The sequence below is a fragment of the Eutrigla gurnardus genome (genome assembly GCF_963514095.1).
Source record: "Eutrigla gurnardus genome assembly, chromosome: 1".
Lineage (NCBI taxonomy): Eukaryota > Metazoa > Chordata > Actinopteri > Perciformes > Triglidae > Eutrigla > Eutrigla gurnardus.
Genome location: NC_139915.1, coordinates 37,071,903 through 37,092,660, shown reverse-complemented (window position 1 = coordinate 37,092,660; position 20,758 = coordinate 37,071,903). Strand labels below are relative to the sequence as shown.

The window sequence follows — 20,758 nt, the reverse complement described above, 5'->3', positions numbered from 1 at the left end:
TTATTACCTCAGTAGTTACTTCATTATTACCTCAGTAGTTACGGTGTTATTACCTTAGTAGTGACTTCATTATTATTATCTCAGTAGTTACTGTGTTATTACCTCAGTAGTTACTTCATTATTACCTCAGTAGTTACGGTGTTATTACCTTAGTAGTGACTTCATTATTATTATCTCAGTAGTTACTGTGTTATTACCTCAGTAGTTACTTCATTATTATATCAGTAGTTACGGTGTTATTACCTTAGTAGTGACTTCATTATTATTATCTCAGTAGTTACTGTGTTATTACCTCAGTAGTGACTTCATTATTATTATCTCAGTAGTTACTTCATTATTACCTCAGTAGTTACTTCATTATTACCTCAGTAGTTACGGTGTTATTACCTTAGTAGTGACTTCATTATTATTATCTCAGTAGTTACTGTGTTATTACCTCAGTAGTTACTTCATTATTATATCAGTAGTTACTTCATTTTTACCTCAGTAGTTACGATGTTATTACCTCAGTAGTGACTTCATTATTATTATTTATTTATTTATTTATTTCGGGCATGTCAGTTAAATCATCATCATCACACTTTGTTCAAATAATACAATACACATGGCCGAAAGGGAAAGCGGGAGAAGCCAAGGCTTATCTAGTCCCGCCCCCATTACCCACAGGATAAAATCGTCATCATAATATTATCTTATCTTTAGCATTTTCCATTTGACATAACATTTTCATTTACTTGTGACATTTGACATAACATGTTACAGCAGTAGGTGGTACAGAGAGCTGTACTCCCTGCTACGTACAACTGACATCGTACCATACAAGCTTCTCCGGTTCAACTTATTGTTTGGGTACAGAATGTTCATTTGTTATGCTCCCATCCCGTCACAACACCATGTCTGCTGATTCGTGCCTCAGACCTTTTTCAACTCTCATGCAATAATCTGTGCCGGTCAACGGTTGAATTTACATACTTCTTCTTAAAGCCACTCAGTTTTGCTGATTTTTTTACTTCTTCTTCTAACACATTCCATTGTCTAACACCTGTGACCGATAAGGAAAAGGATTTTAACGTAGTTCGTACCTTCTTTTGCCTGAAAATCATGTCCCCTCTAAGATTGTGTCTCTCCTCTCTTTCTAGGAAGAGTATTTGCAGGTTGTGAGGGAGGCTTTTTCTAGCAGCCTTGTACATCATTTGTACTGTGCGATAGTTTATTAAGTCATATAGTTTGAGTATTCTTGATTCGATAAATAAGTGATTTGTGTGTGCCCTGTAGTTGGCATAGTGTAAGATTCTCAAGGCTCTTTTTTGGAGAATTAACAAGGGCTGTGTGGAGCCTTTATATGTGTGTCCCCACACCTCTGCACAGTATTGCAGGTGCGGAGAGACTATTGGCAGTATAACAGATGAATAGCTTTTTGATTTAGTATTTTTTGTACTTTCCAAAGTATGGACACACTCCTGGCCAACTTCCTCCAACTTCCTTATCTCAGTAGTTACGTGTTATTACCTCAGTAGTGACTTCATTATTACCTCAGTAGTGACTTAATAATTACATCAGTACCTCTTTGTAATCACCAGTGATATATGAGAGATATAAAAATTGTCCACAAGTTCAAATGTCACAGAGTACAAAGAGAACTTTGATCTGAAACAAAAAAACTGGACAAACGGATGAAATAAAAACAGAAAGAAAACCTTAAAAACTGCCGGTTGAACTCTCATCAGGGCAAATAACTCGAAGTGTTTATAAAAGCTTCTAAAGATGAAAACGGACAGGACGTTTTTCAGTGTGTGTTTTTTCTGTGTGTAGGACGAATAAAGCTCGATTTGTTTTCATTCACATGTTGCGTTGCTTTCTCCCATTTAGTAAGCCCAAATGCTGCAGTACCATTTTGCCGATCATCATGACGTAGGGTCCCAGGTACTTGTTGACTCCGAAGATGTCGAGGACTCGGATGTACCAGAAGATGATGTCCACGCAGTAGATGACGCGTCCGTAGCCCATGGAGGGTTCGTTCTGCAGCCGCAGCAGTAAACCCAGCAGGAAGACGGAGATGGCCGCCAGGTCAGTGATGTTCCAGTAATCCTCCAACCACACGTTGATCTTCTGCTTCAGTTTCCCCGGCTCTGACATCAGGATCTGATGGAGGCACATTTGCACTGTTTCAGTAGATCCATCAAGCAACTCATTCATCAAATAGTTATTGATTATATCGATGAAAGTTCTTCTTGTAGCGACGATGACTGTGGTGTCTAGTTTCATTTATTATTATTACCTCTGTATTTACTAATATTACATCTGTATGTACTATGTAATTACCTCTGTATTTACTGTTTTATTACCTCTCTATTTATTAATATTACCTCTATGTTTACTGTGTTGATACCTCTGTATTTACTATGTAATTACCTCTGTATTTACTGTGTTATTACCTCTGTATTTACTGTGTTATTACCTCTGTATTTACTGTTATTACCTCTCTATTTACTGTGTTATTACCTCTATGTTTACTGTGTTATTACCTCTGTATTTACTGTGTTATTACCTCTCTATTTACTCTTACTACCTCTGTATTTACTAATATTACCTCTGTATTTACTGTGTTATTACATCTATGTTTACTGTGTTATTACCTCTGTATTTACTGTGTTATTACCTCTCTATTTACTCTTGAAGTTGAAATAACATCGTTGAACAGGTGAGACTTCTCAAAAGTCTTCCCATCGGATGTCTGACAACAGTAAAGTTATGTCTCAGGTGTGTCTCACTGTTTACCTGTCGGACCTTCTCCAGTCCAAGAGTGATGATGTAAGAGATGACGATCCACTCCTGCAGAGACGGCCATCGCTCCATCTTCACTAGGATGATGTAGTTATACAACATCAGGTACACCAGGTAGCAGATCTGACACACACATATACACACAGAGGGTTAATACTAACGCTTCAATTCTTATGGCAAAGTACTGTCTTTTGGTCTTTTTGACAGTAATAATAATAATAAAAATATATTATTATTTCATAAATAATCAGCAACTTTCGCCGTAGAGGCCGGAGGTCGGAGTGACTCCATCCGGGTACCCTGAACCCAATTTCAGTTACAAGCTTTTCTAGCGGTACTGGTTTCGAGTCTCTACAAGCAGACCACATTTAAAAACTTGCCGTGTTGAACCAGAACTTGGTGAAGGGGGTGTTATAGAACTCGTAGATCTTCCTCCCGATGGGAGTTCTCCTCTTGTGTCTCCTCTGGTCTTCTTCTTCTTCCTCTCCTTTCCTGGACGTGGTGTCCACGTTAGAGACGGTGTCCTGAAAACAAACTCTCAATCATACAAACTGCTCTGACCTCATAAAAAAAAAACATAAAAAGCCAAAGCCGCTCTGTTGGTTCGGTTACCTTTCCGGATTTGTTGTCATCGTCTTTGGTTTTGCCGCCGTCGTCTTGGTTCTCTTTGGACGAATGATACGACGCCTCGTCTCCAAGACGAAACTCCAGCAGGAGGATCGCAGGCGGGAAGACGATCCCTAAGATTACCTGGAGACAGATCATTGAGTCTGAACGGGACCCTCTAGGCTTTGAACGGGACCCTCTAGTCTTTGAACAGGACCCTCTAGTCTTTGAACAGGACCCTCTAGTCTTTGAACGGGACCCTCTAGTCTTTGAATGTGATCCTCTAGTCTTTGAATGTGACCCTCTAGTCTTTGAATGTGACCCTCTAGTCTTTGAACGGGACCCTCTAGTCTTTGAACGGGACCCTCTAGTCTTTGAATGTGGTCCTTTAGTCTTTGAACAGGACCCTCTAGTCTTCGAACAGGACCCTCTAGTCTTTGAATGTGACCCTCTAGTCTTTGAACGGGACCCTCTAGTCTTTGAATGTGACCCTCTAGTCTTCGAACAGGACCCTCTAGTCTTTTAATGTGACACTCTAGTCTTTGAACGGGACCCTCTAGTCTTTGAATAGGACCCTCTAGTCTTTGAACAGGACCCTCTAGTCTTTGAACGGGACCCTCTAGTCTTTGAATGTGACACTCTAGTCTTTGAACAGGACACTCTAGTCTTTGAACAGGACACTCTAGTCTTTGAATGTGACCCTCTAGTCTTTGAACGGAACCCTCTAGTCTTTGAATGGGACCCTCTAGTCTTTGAACAGGACCCTCTAGTCTTTGAACATGGACCCTCTAGTCTTTGAATGTGGTCCTCTAGTCTTTGAACAGGACCCTCTAGTCTTGAACGGGACCCTCTAGTCTTTGAATGGGACCCTCTAGTCTTTGATCAGGACCCTCTAGTCTTTGAACATGGACCCTCTAGTCTTTGAATGTAGTCCCTTAGTCTTTGAACAGGACCCTCTAGTCTTCGAACAGGACCCTCTAGTCTCTGAATGTGACCCCCTAGAGTGTGCTGGTACCTGCAGACTGTTGCTCTTGCCCATCCTCAGGCAGCCCATCCACATGTCCGTCAGCAACATCTGGCTGCAGGTGTGTGCGATGAAGTCTCGGTGTTTGGCAGCGACGGCGAGCTTCAGACAGGTGGAGTTACTCCAGTTCTTTAGCTCGTACGTCAGCAGCTTCATCGCCACCTGCTCGTCGTGTTTGTACGACTGGTCCAGCAGCTCATAGGCCAGCTGACCGAACTCCCTGCGGAGGAGAAACACAGCGGTGGGAGCGGCGCCCCCCTCCGGATGTGAATCCACCGTCCACAAACCAATGGGTGACGTCATCATGGTGACGCCACCCCTCGGTGCGTGGACTACCGTTTTGAAGCCTCGAGTTCGGCATTTTGTCACCAATGAAGGAAGTGACCATATTTGGGGTGTGGAGGAGCGACGGGTGGATCTGATGAACACCCCCCAGCAGCACCCTTACTGGATCTTGATCCATGTGGATTCTGGTGTTCAAGCTGCTTACAAAGTTAGCTTCATGATTCAAGGTCAACTTTACAGCTAAGTGTAAAAGTCAATGCCACACTTGGGCAGATGCGACCCAATCAAACGGAGCAAGGGGCGGGCTTCACTTTAACCACTTCCTTCCTGGAACACACAGCGAAAGGTCACCACGGGTGGCTTTTAACTACGATGAACTACGTATCACAGGACCATCACTATGCTTAAAGGCGTTTTGAAGCGTGAGGTGTCGGCAACACGTTCCTAGCTATGATTTAACGTGATTATACATTAGGCTCATACTCGTCGGTTTGGCGGGACTCACTTGGAGTTGTTCTCCAGGTCCTGGTAGATGTCGTCCACCAGCTCACTCTGGGACGACTCGTGGGCCATGGCCTTGTAGAGTTTACAGGCCACCAGCGCCTTGGCCATGGCCTCCTCGCCGCGCTGCCACAGGAACAGCGCCATCTTCTGGCGCTTCATCAGCACGGCCCATACCATCAGCTCGTGGAACGGGTACTGGAACCTGCTGACCTCGGGGTCGTCTACGTCGACGTCCACCTCCTCCTCCTTCTTCTTGTTCTTTTTCCCTTTGCCCTTCGAACGGGGCTCGTCATCCTGCAGGAGATCAGAGTCCACATGAGTCCACATGTCAGACACCAAGTCCACTATCATCTACACTTTTCATATCAGATATAAAGTAGGAATGATTTAAAAAAAAGAAAACGTATATCTGACCTCCATTCCAAGAAGTTTCAGAGCTTTAGGCTGTAAAACCAAACAGGAAAAGATCAGTAATGAGCTCAGAGCCGGGACCCTCTAGTCTTTGAATGTGACCCTGTAATCTTTTGATGTGACCCTCTAGTCTTTGAATGTGACCCTCTAGTCTTTGAATGTGACCCTCTAATCTTTTGATGTGACCCTCTAGTCTTTGAATGTGGTCCTCTAGTCTTTGAATGTGGCCCTGTAATCTTTTGATGTGACCCTCTAGTCTTTGAATGTGACCCTCTAGTCTTTGAACGTGACCCTCTAGTCTTTGAATGTGACCCTCTAGTCTTTGAATGTGACCCTCTAGTCTTTGAACGTGACCCTCTAGTCTTTGAATGTGACCCTCTAGCTTTTGAATGTGACCCTCTATTCTTTGAACGTGACCCTCTAGTCTTTGAATGTGACCCTCTAGTCTTTGATCAGGACCCTCTAGTCTTTGAATGTGACCCTCTAGTCTTTGAATGTGACCCCCTAGTCTTTTAATGTGACCCTCTAGTCTTTGAATGCGACCCTCTAGTCTTTGAATGTGACCCTCTAGTCTTTGAATGTGACCCCCTAGTCTTTTAATGTGACCCTCTAGTCTTTGAATGCGACCCTCTAGTCTTTGAATGTGACCCTCTAGTCTTTGAACGTGACCCTCTAGTCTTTGAATGTGACCCTCTAGTCTTTGATCAGGACCCTCTAGTCTTTGACCGTGACCCTCTAGTCTTTTAATGTGACCCTCTAGTCTTTGAATTTGACCCTCTAATCTTTGAACGTGACCCTCTAGTCTTTGAATGTGATACTCTAGTCTTTGAACGTGACCCTCTAGTCTTTGACCGTGACCCTCTAGTCTTTGAACGTGACCCTCTAGTCTTTGACAGTGACCCTCTAGTCTTTTAATGTGACCCTCTAGTCTTCGAATTTGACCCTCTAGTCTTCGAATTTGACCCTCTAGTCTTTGAACATGGACCCTCTAGTTTTTCATCGAGACCCCCTAGTCTTTTAACGTGACCCTCTAGTCTTTTAATGTGATCCTCTAGTCTTTGAACGTGACCCTCTAGTCTTTGACCATGACCCTCTAGTCTTTTAACGTTACCCTCTAGTGTTTGACCGTGACCCTCTAGTCTTTTAATGTGACCCTCTATTCTTTGAATTTGACCCTCTAGTCTTTGATCGGGACCCTCTAGTCTTTTAATGTGACCCTCTATTCTTTGAATTTGACCCTCTAGTCTTTGATCGGGACCCCCTAGTCTTTTAATGTGACCCTCTATTCTTTGAATGTGACCCTCTAGTCTTTGATCGGGACCCCCTAGTCTTTTAATGTGACCCTCTAGTCTTTGAACATGGACTGTCTAGTTTTTCATCGTGACCCCCTAGTCTTTAAATGTGACCCTCTAGTCTTTGAACATGGACTGTCTAGTTTTTCATCGTGACCCCCTAGTCTTTTAATGTGACCCTCTATTCTTTGAATGTGACCCTCTATTCTTTGATCGGGACCCTCTAGTCTTTTAATGTGACCCTCTATTCTTTGAACGTGACCCTCTAGTCTTTTAATGTGACCCTCTATTCTTTGAATTTGACCCTCTAGTCTTTGATCGGGACCCCCTAGTCTTTTAATGTGACCCTCTATTCTTTGAATGTGACCCTCTAGTCTTTGATCGGGACCCCCTAGTCTTTTAATGTGAACCTCTAGTCTTTGAACATGGACTGTCTAGTTTTTCATCGAGACCCCCTAGTCTTTGAACGTGACCCTCTAGTCTTTGAACGTGGACCCTCTAGTCTTTGAACGTGACCCTCTAGTCTCAGATCATGGTCCTTGGCGGTGTGCTCACCCTCTTCAGGCCGTACAGGTTGTTGTACAGCGCCCTGAAGGTCTTCCTGGTGTAGTTGCAGCGGTAAGCTCCGCCCATCAGGAACTCCAGCACCAGGCCGATATCGATCAGTGTGATCTGGTAGTCCGGAGGGAGATTTCCCTGAAACATGACGCGTTATTCTTATTTATGGGTAACAGTGTTGAACTGCAATAAAAGTTTTATTATGATTTTAAAATGATTAAATATTATATATAGTGTACATTATTGTTATAGTGGAGAAAATAAATAAATAATTAATAAAAGCCTTCTGAACTCACCTTTTTCACGTCTCTGACCACAAAGTGCAGCGTGTTGGTTGGTCCCAGCTTCTACAGCAGAGACAGGAAACAGGAAACAGGAAAATGAGGAAAAGTAAACAACAACAAAAGAGTTTGTATCTTTGTGAGAAAAAACAGAATCTTCTTGGGGCTTCATGGGATTTAGCGAACTATCGTCTAAAACATGATCGTTATGTATTTTATTTCTTTAAAATAGTTTTATTTACAATATATTATTATTATTATTATTATATGATATTTAACAATATCATGACAAAGAAAACATCCGTCTCTCTAAATATCAGTAAATAACTGAGCGAGCAGACTCCGGTCTCTTCTGGTTTCTGCCAGGGCCGTTTCAGAAAGCAGGTTTAGTGAAAACCCTGAGATGAGGGAAATGTAGTTTTTTCGGTTTCATGAAGCCAGTTCAGCATAACTGAATCAGTTACCATGGCAACATACTCTGTGAACCTAACCTGCTCGCTGGCAGGTTTGCTTCAACAAACCCTGAGTTTCTCCTACATTCTTTTCCGGAATCTCAACCAACTCTGGAAAAAGTTGCCGTCCTTTCCTCGTCACCCTAATCGATATGGAAATAAAAGTGATTCTAGCAGCTTTACGTCAGGATTTTGATTACTTAGAAGAAAATTACTGTTTTTCCTACCGATCACATATCTAAACAATATTCTACGACATTTTCAACATTTCATATCGCGGACATAATCCAGATTCTTTGCAGAGCTCTTTAGATTTTTTGCGAACGGGAGTTTTCTGAAATGTTTAATTTCTGTGTTGAAATAGTCGCTTATATTTACTGTTTAATATGTGAAATATGACTAAAACGAATATGATTTTATCTGAAATTATATATGAACTGAATATGCCTTACCTGATTAGTGCCCTGCAGCATCAGGTGTGCAGCACCGGTTACCATGGCAATCTACCTGCCTACCTCTCTAATCCCTGTGTCCTGGTCCAGGACTCGGGACCATAACGGTTCATAATATAGTAATAAAATAATATAATCATAAATGGAGTCCAGAGCGACGGCTCAGCAGCATTAAAGGGCAGCGCTACTGTGATTTGTGGTGTTAAAACGGCGTGCGAGTGCAGCTGTTGGACTGATGGCAGACACATGCTTCGCTCTAATAGGACTTGTTCTAGTGTGTGAACATTATAATCATAATAATAATAATAATAATAAATAATGCAGTAAATGTGCAGAGGGCAGCGTCAGAGGGCTTCTCTTTAATCTGACAACAACGTGAGCTTTCGGAGTGAAGCAGATAAAGATTAGAGACGGCCGTGACATAACAGAAGATGGAGGGCAGCGCTGATGGATGCTAAGCTGCAGATGAACACATGAACACATGAACACATGGACACATGGACACGGAGGTCAAAGAGGAACGCCTTTGTTTCATAAAGCTGCTTCAGAACAAAAGGAGGAGAAAACGTTCATATCGTATTCATGAATCGGGTGGAAGGGTTCGATTTAATGAACTAAAAGATACTCAAGTCTATATAATAAAGACGTCTATCCTGGTCTCTGGTTGTCTATCTAGTAGAGAAGTGGTCCTACCCGGTCCTCCTGGACCACCTACCCCGATCTGCACTTGAATTCCACGCCGTCTCTGTCACCCTTCCCTTCATGCTCAACATCATAGTGATCTATCGCCCACCCGGTCCTCTCTGTGACTTTTTGGATGAGATGGATGCCCTCCTGAGCTGCTCCCCTGATGATGGCACACCACTCGTCGTCCTCGGTGACTTCAACATCCACTCGGGAAAGCTGCACTCATCTGAATTCATTGACTTCTTTTCCACATTTGACCTTACGCTCTCCCCCTCTCCACCAACTCACCGCGCCGGGAACCAACTTGACCTTGTCTTCACAAGATCCTGTGGCATCTCGGCACTCTCTGTTACCCCGCTCACCGTGTCCGACCACCACTTTGTGACTTTCTCCCTCCCCATGAAGCCCACCACATCCCTCCCCTCTACGCCTCGAATGGTCACCAGCCGCTGCAACCTGAAATCCCTCACTCCCTCCGCTCTCTCCTCAACTGTTATCTCCTCGCTCCCATCCTCAGAACAGTTCTCCTTAATACCTACTGAGGAAGCCTCCTCCATCCTGATGTCCTCACTCTCCTCTTCTTTGGACACTCTCTGTCCCCCCTCCTCAGGACTAGCACGATCATCTTCTGACTGCATCTTCTGAAAGAGGCTCAAGACTCACCTGTTCAGACTTCACCTCGACTCTGCATAGCATGACCCACTAACAGCCCCCCCCCATGTACTATGTTCTTATCTATAGCACTTTGATCATAGCACTGTTGCTCTTACGGTATGTTTGCTGAACAGCTACTACTTTACTCAGATGAGGACCTAACACTTGTTCTATTTTTAGGTCTTACTTTATCAGCAATGATATGTTGTGGTTTCTTTCTTTCCACAAATGTACTTATTGTAAGTCGCTTTGGACAAAACCATCTGCTAAATGACCTCAATGTAAATGTAAATGTTAACGTGTGTCTCACCGTGTTGTAGAGCTCCTCCAGACGAGGAATAGTCAGGAAGTGATGGATGTTGACACCGTTCTCGATCAGCAGCTTGACAAAGTCCACCCTGTCCAACACCAGAGCGTCCATCATGGCCTGTTCCAGAGAGTTCACCTGTCGCCATCATCATGAACACCACCATCACCATCATCATCATCGTCACCACCATCATCATCATCATCATCATCATCATCATCATCATCATCATCATCATCACCACCATCATCATCACCACCATCACCATCACCATCATCATCACCATCATCATCATCATCATCATCACCACCATCATCATCATCATCATCATCATCATCATCATCACCACCATCATCATCACCACCACCACCATCATCATCATCATCATCATCACCATCATCATCATCATCATCACCATCATCATCATCATCATCATCACCACCATCACCACCATCATCATCACCATCACCATCATCATCATCATCACCACCATCACCACCATCATCATCACAGGTGAGGTTTTGAGAAGGTTTATGGATCATAATGAGTCCGTTTTGTTCCGGTGCCTCACCCAGTTGAGCAGCTGCAGTTTCCTCGGGTCGGTCTCCTCAGGTGGTTCAGGTTTGGTTTTGCCTCCTTTTCCTTTCTTTCCCCGGGCCTTCCCTTTCCCGCCGCCTGCCGGTGCTCGTGGGGCCACGGGGCTTTTCGGCCGGTCGGCGGCTAAAGAGCTAACAGGCTGCAGAGACAACGTGAATATACAGTCGGACATGTCAGAATCACTTTTCTCTTTTTGGGTATTTGATACAGGAGACAACCTCCAGTTCTGAGAAGTGAAGCCAACCCTGAAGTGCCTTAAAACTGTCATCCTCCCTGCTGGCCACCAGGGGGCGACTCCTCTCTGGTTGTATAGAAGTCTATGAGAAAATGGTTCTACTTCTCCCTGCTGGCCACCAGGGGGCGACTCCTCTCTGGTTGTATAGAAGTCTATGAGAAAATGGTTCTACTTCTCCCTGCTGGCCACCAGGGGGCCACTCCACTCTGTTATAGAAGTCTATGAGAAAATGAGTCCAACAGACCAGAAAGCAGGGGATGCTTTAGTGGGCGGGGCTTACCTGCGGATTCACAGGTCGCTACCACGCTATCAATGCTAGTTAGCTACTAAGATGACTTTAACACTTAGCTGTAAAGTTTCATCTTGGATTCCTGCAACCAGTAGAAGGAAGTGACCATATTTAGAGTGTGGAGGAGCGACAGGTGGATCTGATGAACACGAGTGGCAGAGCGGCACCCTAACTAGATCTGGATCCATCTGGATTCTGGTGTGAAGCTGCTAACAAAGTAGTCATCAATCAAGAGAGAAGTAGGCTCATTTTCTGATGAACTTCTATACAACCAGAGAGGAGTTGCCCCCTGGTGGCCGGCAGAGAGAATGCAGCTTTGAGGACCTTCAGCCTTGGCTTCAATTATCAGAACCAGGAGGTTTCTGCCTGGTTGGACCAGAACATGAAGTCTGGATCAAGTGGATCTGGGTAGGTGTGGGAACTCACAGGCCAGTGGTGACCGTACACAAAGATCTGACTGCGAGCGATGTCCACTCTGTTCCAGGCCAGAGCCAAACTCAGCTGATCGGACGCCGACGCGTTCGTACCTGAAATCACATCAACGACAACCAACACAGGTGACCTTTCACCTCAGGTGACTGTTATAGGTCATGTGATTAGGATTCCATGTTGTTACCTTTGAGCAGCGCCGTCAGGATGGACATCTCGATGTCCTGCTGTCCCTCTGAGCCCATCCTGAACACTGTGATCTGGAAATCACATCAAACTTTATTCCTTTCCTTATTTTATCCTTTACTTTTATCTCATCTTTATTTTTTCCATCTTTTATCTCCTTTTATTAGGGCCCGAGCGCCAACAACGTCGGGCTCCGAAGCACTATTGAAATTGTATTGTTTTTTTATCCTTATTTTTTTTTATCTCATCTTAATTCTACCCTTATATTTTATCTCATTTGGGTTTCATCATTATCTTTGATCTCATCTTCATTTTATTCTTATCTTTTCTCTTTATCTTGATTCTTCTTTGTTTTTATCTTTATCCATATATTTTATCTCATCCTTCGTTTATCCATAAAATACTTCATTTATGAGTATTCCTTTAGGAATATTAATTTAGGAATACGTTTCGCTGCTGCTTGAAGGCTTCACGATGCATTCAAGTACGGTTTTGTGAGTAGATTGCTTTAAACTACCAACAGTCTGTGATGGGTTCAGTCTTATTTCAGATTTATTATACATTATATATTTTGTGCAGAACCATCTGAACCTGCAGCATTTTAATCAGATCACAGATCAGTTTAAGTGAATTGATGCTCATTCTGCTGCTGCAGCTGCTCTCAGGAGGAAGCAGTGGATTGTGGGATTAAATAAATGGCAGAGGGTTACAGAACAATCCCCATTAAGCCACATCGTTTTGGGTCAAAGGTAACACCTTGGTCATTATGTTAATGTCACAGGCAGCGGGGCCACTGCTGCAGGACCACATTACCCAGGATTCATAGTGTGTGTCGGTGATGTCGGAACATTAGAGGGAACCATGTTGTTACTGGTCTTAAACCAGATTTACTGGAAGTAACGAAGAACAAAACATGGAGCATTTTTAGGCTTAAAGGTAATAAATAATAAATAAAAACATGAAACACATGACTGTTAATAGACAGCTGATGCTTTATGATTAATATTGCATTTGCTCCATTAATTCAATACTTTTCTTTATTTTACCTACCTATATTTTTCTATCTTTTATCTCATCTTTATTTTATCCTTATATTCTATCTTATCTTTATTTAATCATTGTCTTTATTTGATCTCATCTTTATTTTATCCTTATCTTTTATCTTACCTTTTTATTAAAAACATGAAACGCACAAATGTTTGAGAACTGATGCTTTATGATTAATATTCCATGTTTTATATAAATACTAACTACCGTAGATAAAAAGTAAGACAGTACCACTGGAAGGTGACCGATCGTTTTAGTAACAGCTTTGACCTCTGACCTCTGACATAAATATGTGCCTTCATTCAGACGAATGGTTCTTGTGAGATATGAATGAGGATGAATCACAGGACAAGTGATGAATGGATGAACACCTTTATCGTTGAATGAACACATAATACTACTACTTCCACTACTACTACTACTACTACTAATAATAATAATACTAATAATAATAATAGTAATAATGATAATAATAATAATAATAATAATAATAACCTACCAGAGCTCTCTTCTTCATGCACTCCATCACCATGAGGAAGATCTGCTGCGCCTGGCTGCGGCTGTAGTTGAAGGTTTTCTGGATGGTGACCAGCAGCTGATCTCTGACTCCGTCACTTAGCAACCTGAGCGGGAAGAAACATGTTCACGTTCACGTTCCCGTGTTCACGTTCACCTCAAACGTCACTCACCCGTCCTCTCCGCAGTATCTGTGTGCGAAGGAAATGATGTCAGAGGCGCGACCGCTGCCGTCACAGATGACAACGGGGACTGGAGGCTCCTCCCTCAGACTCTCCAACGCGATGGAGACCACGTTGGGACCGCCCTCCAGGATCAGGCAGACCACGGGGACTCCCTGACCCAGACCTGGAAACACAACGGTGGTCATATCAGCGTTGTATTGTAGCTAACAGTATCCCCCTGCTCACAGTCCTTGTCCCTGCTGTGCTAGGTGTCTCTGGTCTCTGGTGTCTTTCCTGGTTGAAGTGAGTGACAGCTGAGCGTCCCTTTGCTGCCCCTGCCTTGCAGACAGTTCCAGGCATAGGATGACAAAGGGAAACCCACAGGTCACATGATTGGTCACATGGACATGGCCGTGCATACTAGATGGCATCCTCTGGTTCAGTGAAGCCGACGCTAAAGTGCCTTAATGCTGCAGTCTCCCTGTCGGCCACCAGGGGGCGACTCCTCTCTAGTTGTATAGAAGTCTATGAGAAAATGGTCCCACTTCTCTCTGCTGGCCACCAGGGGGCGACTCCTCTTTGGTTGTATAGAAGTCTATGAGAAAATTGTCCTACTTCTCTCTGCTGGCCACCAGGGGGCGACTCCTCTCTGGTTGTATAGAAGTCTATGAGAAAATGGTCCTACTTCTCTCTGCTGGCCACCAGGGGGCGACTCCTCTCTGGTTGTATAGAAGTCTATGAGAAAATGGTCCTACTTCTCTCTGCTGGCCACCAGGGGGCGACTCCTCTCTGGTTGTATAGAAGTCTTTGAGAAAATGGTCCTACTTCTCTCTGCTGGCCACCAGGAGCCGACTCCTCTCTGGTTGTATAGAAGTTGATGAGAAAATGAGCCTACTGTCTTGATGTATTATCTCAGTAAACATTAAACCTGAGTTTATGTGGTACATTTTTTTATTGAAATAAGGTCCCATTGGAGACACAGAAAGGGGCGCAACTTTGCCTCCACACAGGTCACATGGTACCTCTGGGCGTGATTGACTCACGTGTGTTGATCTTCTGCAGAGCGATGTGTTTCTCCAGCTGCCTGCGGAGTCGGACCTCGGCGCCGTACTTCCCGCTGGTCCCGTTGTCCGACAGGATGAAGTGGGAGTGGCTGCTGTTCAGGACCGACAGCTTGCTGAGTGGGTTGGACATGGTCTGGTAGGGCCGGGTCACCTGCAACACACATATGTGAGTGGTTTCCGGTCCGAGTTGGGAGGAGTCACAAACAAGTCTTAAGTCAAGTAACTGAACATACGTCTCTCCCGATGAGGTCCTCCTTGTTCTCGATGATGCCCCAGGGTGCGATGCCGATGGCGCAGACTTTCCCTCTGGACTTTGAGGAGTGATCTTTGAGAGCATCTCCAACGTGGCGGATCACACCTGAAACACCACGGAGACCAGGATCTGGTTATAGGTGGTTCGGTATAAAGATCTTACCTAAAAAAGGAACAGTTCCACACGTTCAAATCCCGAGACATTCCGATTCGCTGATCTGCCTCGCGTCTCATCCGCACAGCTTAGTTCGTACCAGTGCTGACTCCTCCGGTGAAGATCCAGGCTCCGGTGGTCACCGCCGCTTTGATCAGTCCTTTCCCAAAAACCTGCTTCAGTTTGGGGGGCAGGTCGAAGTTCTGCAGACCTCCGTGGACCGAGATGAGCAAGGTGGGAAGCTCCAGCTGCCACTCCTTCACCATCAGGTGGAGCAGGTGGTCCGGTTTGGAGTCGTGGGCGACCCGGATGTACTACAGCAGGAAGGAGAAGGGGAGCAGGAACTCGTATTGATCCACACATTTAACAGTAAGAAATGAATTGTTAAATGTTAAAAGATTACACATCGATGAACACATATTCTAAAAGCACCATGGCCTTGTTGACGTGTCCTCCTCCCTGAAACTCCACGACCCCGTAGGCGTCGGTGGACCAGGTCTGGGTGTGCTTCAGGGGGCTCCATCTCTCTGTGGGTTGGACCTCCAGTTGAACCAGAGGGGCTCCTTCCTCTTTGGCCCCTGGCGGCACCAAGGTGTGCTGCGTTACCTGCAGACCGCAACCGCACCTGAACAACAACAACAACATCATCCGACAGACAGAGGACACTTTAATCAGTCATTATTATACATGATATCAAAGTCACTCAGGAAGTTCGGCAGCTAAACCAACGTGAGCTTTAGACACGCACTTCCTGCTTGATCAGGTGAGTTATTACCTGCTGGCGTCTTTGCTGGGAATCACCTGGACACATTCTCTCTTCTGGAACGTTCTCTCGATCCACGCTCTCTGAGTCTGGACACAAACAGGAAGTAGACGTCAGGACAGGACGTAGAGCGTTTCCACGGTGTAATCTCATTTCACCTTTGGGTCACGACATTTCAATCTACTGATTCGTGTTCAAAGACACGTATGCTTCCTGGGTTTTCTTTCTGGCGCACAACACGACATTCAGACGTTAAATATCGGGACGACATCACGTTACATAACCAACGTTCGACATTAGGGAAATACAAAAACAAACGTGAAGTTAAGGCAACAAAGTGGATGCTAGCGTCGGGAAGAATGGCAGGAACGTGACCCCGAGTACATTATATTGTATTCATTTAGGAGCCATGTTCAATGAGCCCAGATTACCAAAAATACTAACGTATCATCCTCAACTACGTAGCTTAGCTTGACGACTAAACTACGTAGTTGGGTCGAGATGAGTGAATATCAGGACGACATCACGTAACATAATCAACGTTCGACATGATGGAAATACAAAAACAAACGTCAAGTTTAGGCAACAAAATGGACGCTAGAGTCAGGAAGACCGCCACGATCTCGACCCGGAGTACGTTATACTGTATTCGTTTAGGAGCCGTGTTCGGCAGCAATGAGATTATTTATTAAAAATACTTTTTGTAAGTATTTTACAAAATGTATACCATGTGATTACACCTGAATTACAAAGCATTGCCTCGCCCGCTAATAAACCTGGATTTGTGATGAAAGTTTGAAACTTCCGGATGTCGGATGCGACGCTGTGTGAAACCAGAGACCCGATATTAAGCTGCAAGCTCCACATTAAACCGCTGAATGTATCTGGCTAATTACTGGGAGAGTGGAGCTTTCCATTACTTTATGCATCAAATCCTCTTATCCCTCCGTACTAATCCTGCCGCTGCTGCAGCAGAGGAAACGCACAGAGGACTCATTTAAATCCACATTTCAATCCGGACTAATGACTCTGTTTCTGTTCGGGTCACACAAGTGGACCAAGACATATCAATGTGTTTATGTATTAGAAGATATGAAATCACAGAGAGATGAAGGGACAGAGGACGATTATAAATCCATGAACCTCTTTAACATGTGAAAGCACGGCTGTTACCAGAACGCTTCATTTGGTTTATCGTGTTGGAACACCAACCTGCCGATGGGACTAGAGATGGAAATGATATATTATATAATCTCATTTATTTAATTTACATTAATATGTTTTGTCCCATTATTATTATTATCATTATTATTTTTATAAGTAAATCTACAAAATTAAAAACAAACTAAAATCCCTTTGGCTGCGATGAGATCTCCAAAATCAAGATGATTTTGTAAAACAAGTCATTTACGAACGTTAGTACAGAGTTTCTCTGAAAGACATTTCAGAACGGTGTAACATTAATTATTCATTTTCAACATTTAGATAAAAAAACACAACGTTAGCTTTAGACAACAAAACCAATGTTAGCTTCAGACAACAAAATCAACGTTAGCTTTAGACAACAAAACCAACGTTAGCTTTAGACAACAAAATGTTAGCTTTAGACAACAAAACCAACGTTAGCTTTAGACAACAAAATGTTAGCTTTAGACAACAAAACCAACGTTAGCTTTAGACAACAAAATGTTAACTTTAGACAACAAACCAACGTTAGCTTTAGACAACAAAATGTTAACTTTAGACAACACAACCTACAACATTAAATTTAGTCGAGTCTACCAATCACAAGTTGTCCTGATGACCTCTAAGTGAAGAGAAAGTCAAAAATGATCGCCAGACAACAAATTTGTTTTTGAAGATTTGTAGTTCTTGAGAAAAGCTAGTTGATGAGCAGCAACTCTGTGAGGACCAGCAATCCTCTGAGGACCAGGTTCTTCTGTGAGGACCAGCAGCTCTCCGAGGAGCAGCAGTTCTCCAAAGACCAGCAGTTCTCTGAGGACCAGGCAGTTCGTTCAGGACAAGTCTCGGCTGAATGGCTTCATATGAGCAGCATGTGAGGCAGTAGGTCTCTTTTTGTTGCAGCCGGTCTCATGACTCAGGTCTGAGTAATCCTTTTGGGAGTCTTATGACCCATCCAGCTCTAACACGAGGACTTTCATTCAGGGACGGAGCCGGACTCAACAAATCTGCTTTGAGAAATCCTCCAAACAGCTGAACACATCCTCCAGTGTTTCCATCTTAATTTTACAGAACAACATCCAGATCCAGGAGACCACTAAACTACATAGTTAGGTTGAGACCACTAAACTACATAGTTAGGTTGAGAACACTAAACTACGTAGTTAGGTTGAGACTAAACTACATAGTTAGGTTGAGACCACTAAACTACATAGTTAGGTTGAGACCACTAAACTACATAGTTAGGTTGAGACGACTAAACTACATAGTTAGGTTGAGACTAAACTTCATAGTTAGGTTGAGACTAAACTACATAGTTAGGTTGAGACCACTAAACTACATAGTTAGGTTGAGACCACTAAACTACATAGTTAGGTTGAGACTAAACTACATAGTTAGGTTGAGACCACTAAACTACATAGTTGGGTTGAGACCACTAAACTACATAGTTAGGTTGAGACCACTAAACTACATAGTTAGGTTGAGACGACTAAACTACATAGTTAGGTTGAGACTAAACTACATAGTTAGGTTGAGACCACTAAACTACATAGTTAGGTTGAAACCACTAAACTACATAGTTGGGTTGAGACTAAACTACATAGTTAGGTTGAGACCACTAAACTACATAGTTGGGTTGAGACCACTAAACTACATAGTTAGGTTGAGACCACTAAACTACATAGTTAGGTTGAGACGACTAAACTACATAGTTAGGTTGAGACCACTAAACTACATAGTTAGGTTGAGACTAAACTACATAGTTAGGTTGAGACCACTAAAGTACATAGTGAGGTTGAGACCACTAAACTACATAGTTAGGTTGAGACTAAACTACATAGTTAGGTTGAGACCACTAAAGTACATAGTTAGGTTGAGACTAAAGTACATAGTTAGGTTGAGACTAAACTACATAGTTAGGTTGAGACCACTAAACTACATAGTTAGGTTGAGACCACTAAACTACATAGTTAGGTTGAGACTAAACTACATAGTTAGGTTGAGACCACTAAACTACATAGTTGGGTTGAGACCACTAAACTACATAGTTAGGTTGAGACCACTAAACTACATAGTTAGGTTGAGACGACTAAACTACATAGTTAGGTTGAGACTAAACTACATAGTTAGGTTGAGACCACTAAACTACATAGTTAGGTTGAAACCACTAAACTACATAGTTGGGTTGAGACTAAACTACATAGTTAGGTTGAGACCACTAAACTACATAGTTGGGTTGAGACCACTAAACTACATAGTTAGGTTGAGACGATAGGACTCTTTGATGGCAGGCTGGGAGTGTGATAACGTAATAAATATGAATATAATAGAAATAGAGGATTTGACACGTGAGCTAGAGATGCAGCTTTGAGACGTTTTTATCACGGACGCTCAACAATGAACAGAGTGAAGCCGGCGGGATTATCAGGGTTTTTAAGGAGATTACTCTTCACAGGAACAACTTGTTTGCATAATGAGGCTTCATTTTTTACAGAGACAGGAAGTGGACATGATCCCCCCCACAACCAATCACACGATGCAGTAACTAACTCGAGAAGGAGGAAGAGGAGGAAGAGGAAGAGGAGGAGGACAACGTCGACAAGGTGGAGGATGAGGAGGTGGGGGAGGAGGTGGAGGATGAGGAGGTGGGGGAGAAGGTGGAGGATGAGGAGGTGGGGGAGGAGGAGGAGGAGGCGGAGGAGGAGGAGTGAAACTTATTTCAGTCACATGGTGGAGAAAAAGAATCAGCTGCTTTTGTCACATGACGGCAATTAACCCTGAACTGATTACATGATCTGGGGGGGGGGGGGGGTATAATATTTAGTAATACATAATATCATAATATATTGCGGTGAAGGTGTGGAAGATTACATTTAATAATAATATAAAACATGTATCTATATAAATGAAGGCATTTACCATTTATGGAGGGACTCTGTGATCTGTGGTGGATTTTTAAATAAAGTTGTCACCATTTGAAGACGTACCTTCTGTGATCCGGAAGATGCGCTGCGTTTGATGGACGAACGTTTGAACGATCCGTTAGTTCCTCTCCTCCCTCTGGTTTCCATGACGACAAGTTCAGCTGTCCTCCACGGTCATCCTCCTGTCTGTCCTGTCTCCTCTGTCCCGGTGGTCCTCCTCTCTCTGTCCTCTGTCTCGTCCCGGTGGTCCTCTTCTCTCTGTCTCGTCCCAGTGGTTCTCCTCTCTCTGTCTTGTCCCGGTAGTCGTCCTCTCTCTGTCTCGTCCCAGTGGTTCTCCTCTCTCTGTCTTGTCCCGGTAGTCGTCCTCTCTCTGTCTTGTCCCGGTGGTCCTCCTCTCTCTGTCCTCTGTCTCGTCCCGGTGGTCTTCCTCTCTCTGTCTTGTCCCAGTGGTCCTCCTCTCTCTGTCTTGTCCCGGTGGTCCTCCTACTATCTCTGTCTTGTCTCGGTGGTCCTCCTCTCTCTGTCTCGTCCTGGTGGTCCTCCTCTCTCTGTTTTGTCCCGGTGGTCCTCCTCTCTCTGTCCTTTGTCTCGTCTCGGTGGTCCTCCTCTCTCTGTCTCCTCCCGGTGGTCCTCCTCCCTCTGTTTTGTCCCGGTGGTCC

At 43.8% G+C, this 20,758-nt stretch overlaps 1 protein-coding gene across 1 annotated transcript in view; it reads right to left on the bottom strand.

Moving 5' to 3' along the window:
* Nucleotides 1-20,559, bottom strand: part of LOC311013592 (transient receptor potential cation channel subfamily M member 1-like) — a 37,598-nt gene extending 17,039 nt beyond the window's left edge. Inside the window, exons 1-21 of the mRNA XM_084009705.1 lie at nt 20,163-20,559; nt 16,006-16,082; nt 15,663-15,855; nt 15,331-15,544; nt 15,058-15,182; nt 14,804-14,975; nt 13,770-13,944; nt 13,580-13,703; nt 12,035-12,107; nt 11,845-11,945; nt 10,869-11,033; nt 10,301-10,435; nt 7,761-7,811; nt 7,462-7,602; nt 5,618-5,647; nt 5,205-5,497; nt 4,406-4,634; nt 3,397-3,534; nt 3,165-3,308; nt 2,779-2,907; nt 1,891-2,142 (exon numbers count right to left, since the gene is read on the bottom strand). Coding sequence (XP_083865831.1) covers nt 1,891-2,142; nt 2,779-2,907; nt 3,165-3,308; nt 3,397-3,534; nt 4,406-4,634; nt 5,205-5,497; nt 5,618-5,647; nt 7,462-7,602; nt 7,761-7,811; nt 10,301-10,435; nt 10,869-11,033; nt 11,845-11,945; nt 12,035-12,107; nt 13,580-13,703; nt 13,770-13,944; nt 14,804-14,975; nt 15,058-15,182; nt 15,331-15,544; nt 15,663-15,855; nt 16,006-16,082; nt 20,163-20,246 — 3,045 coding nt within the window. The 5' untranslated portion in view covers nt 20,247-20,559. The remainder of the gene's footprint in view (nt 1-1,890; nt 2,143-2,778; nt 2,908-3,164; nt 3,309-3,396; nt 3,535-4,405; nt 4,635-5,204; nt 5,498-5,617; nt 5,648-7,461; nt 7,603-7,760; nt 7,812-10,300; nt 10,436-10,868; nt 11,034-11,844; nt 11,946-12,034; nt 12,108-13,579; nt 13,704-13,769; nt 13,945-14,803; nt 14,976-15,057; nt 15,183-15,330; nt 15,545-15,662; nt 15,856-16,005; nt 16,083-20,162) is intronic.
* Between the last annotated feature and the right edge of the window lie 199 nt (nt 20,560-20,758).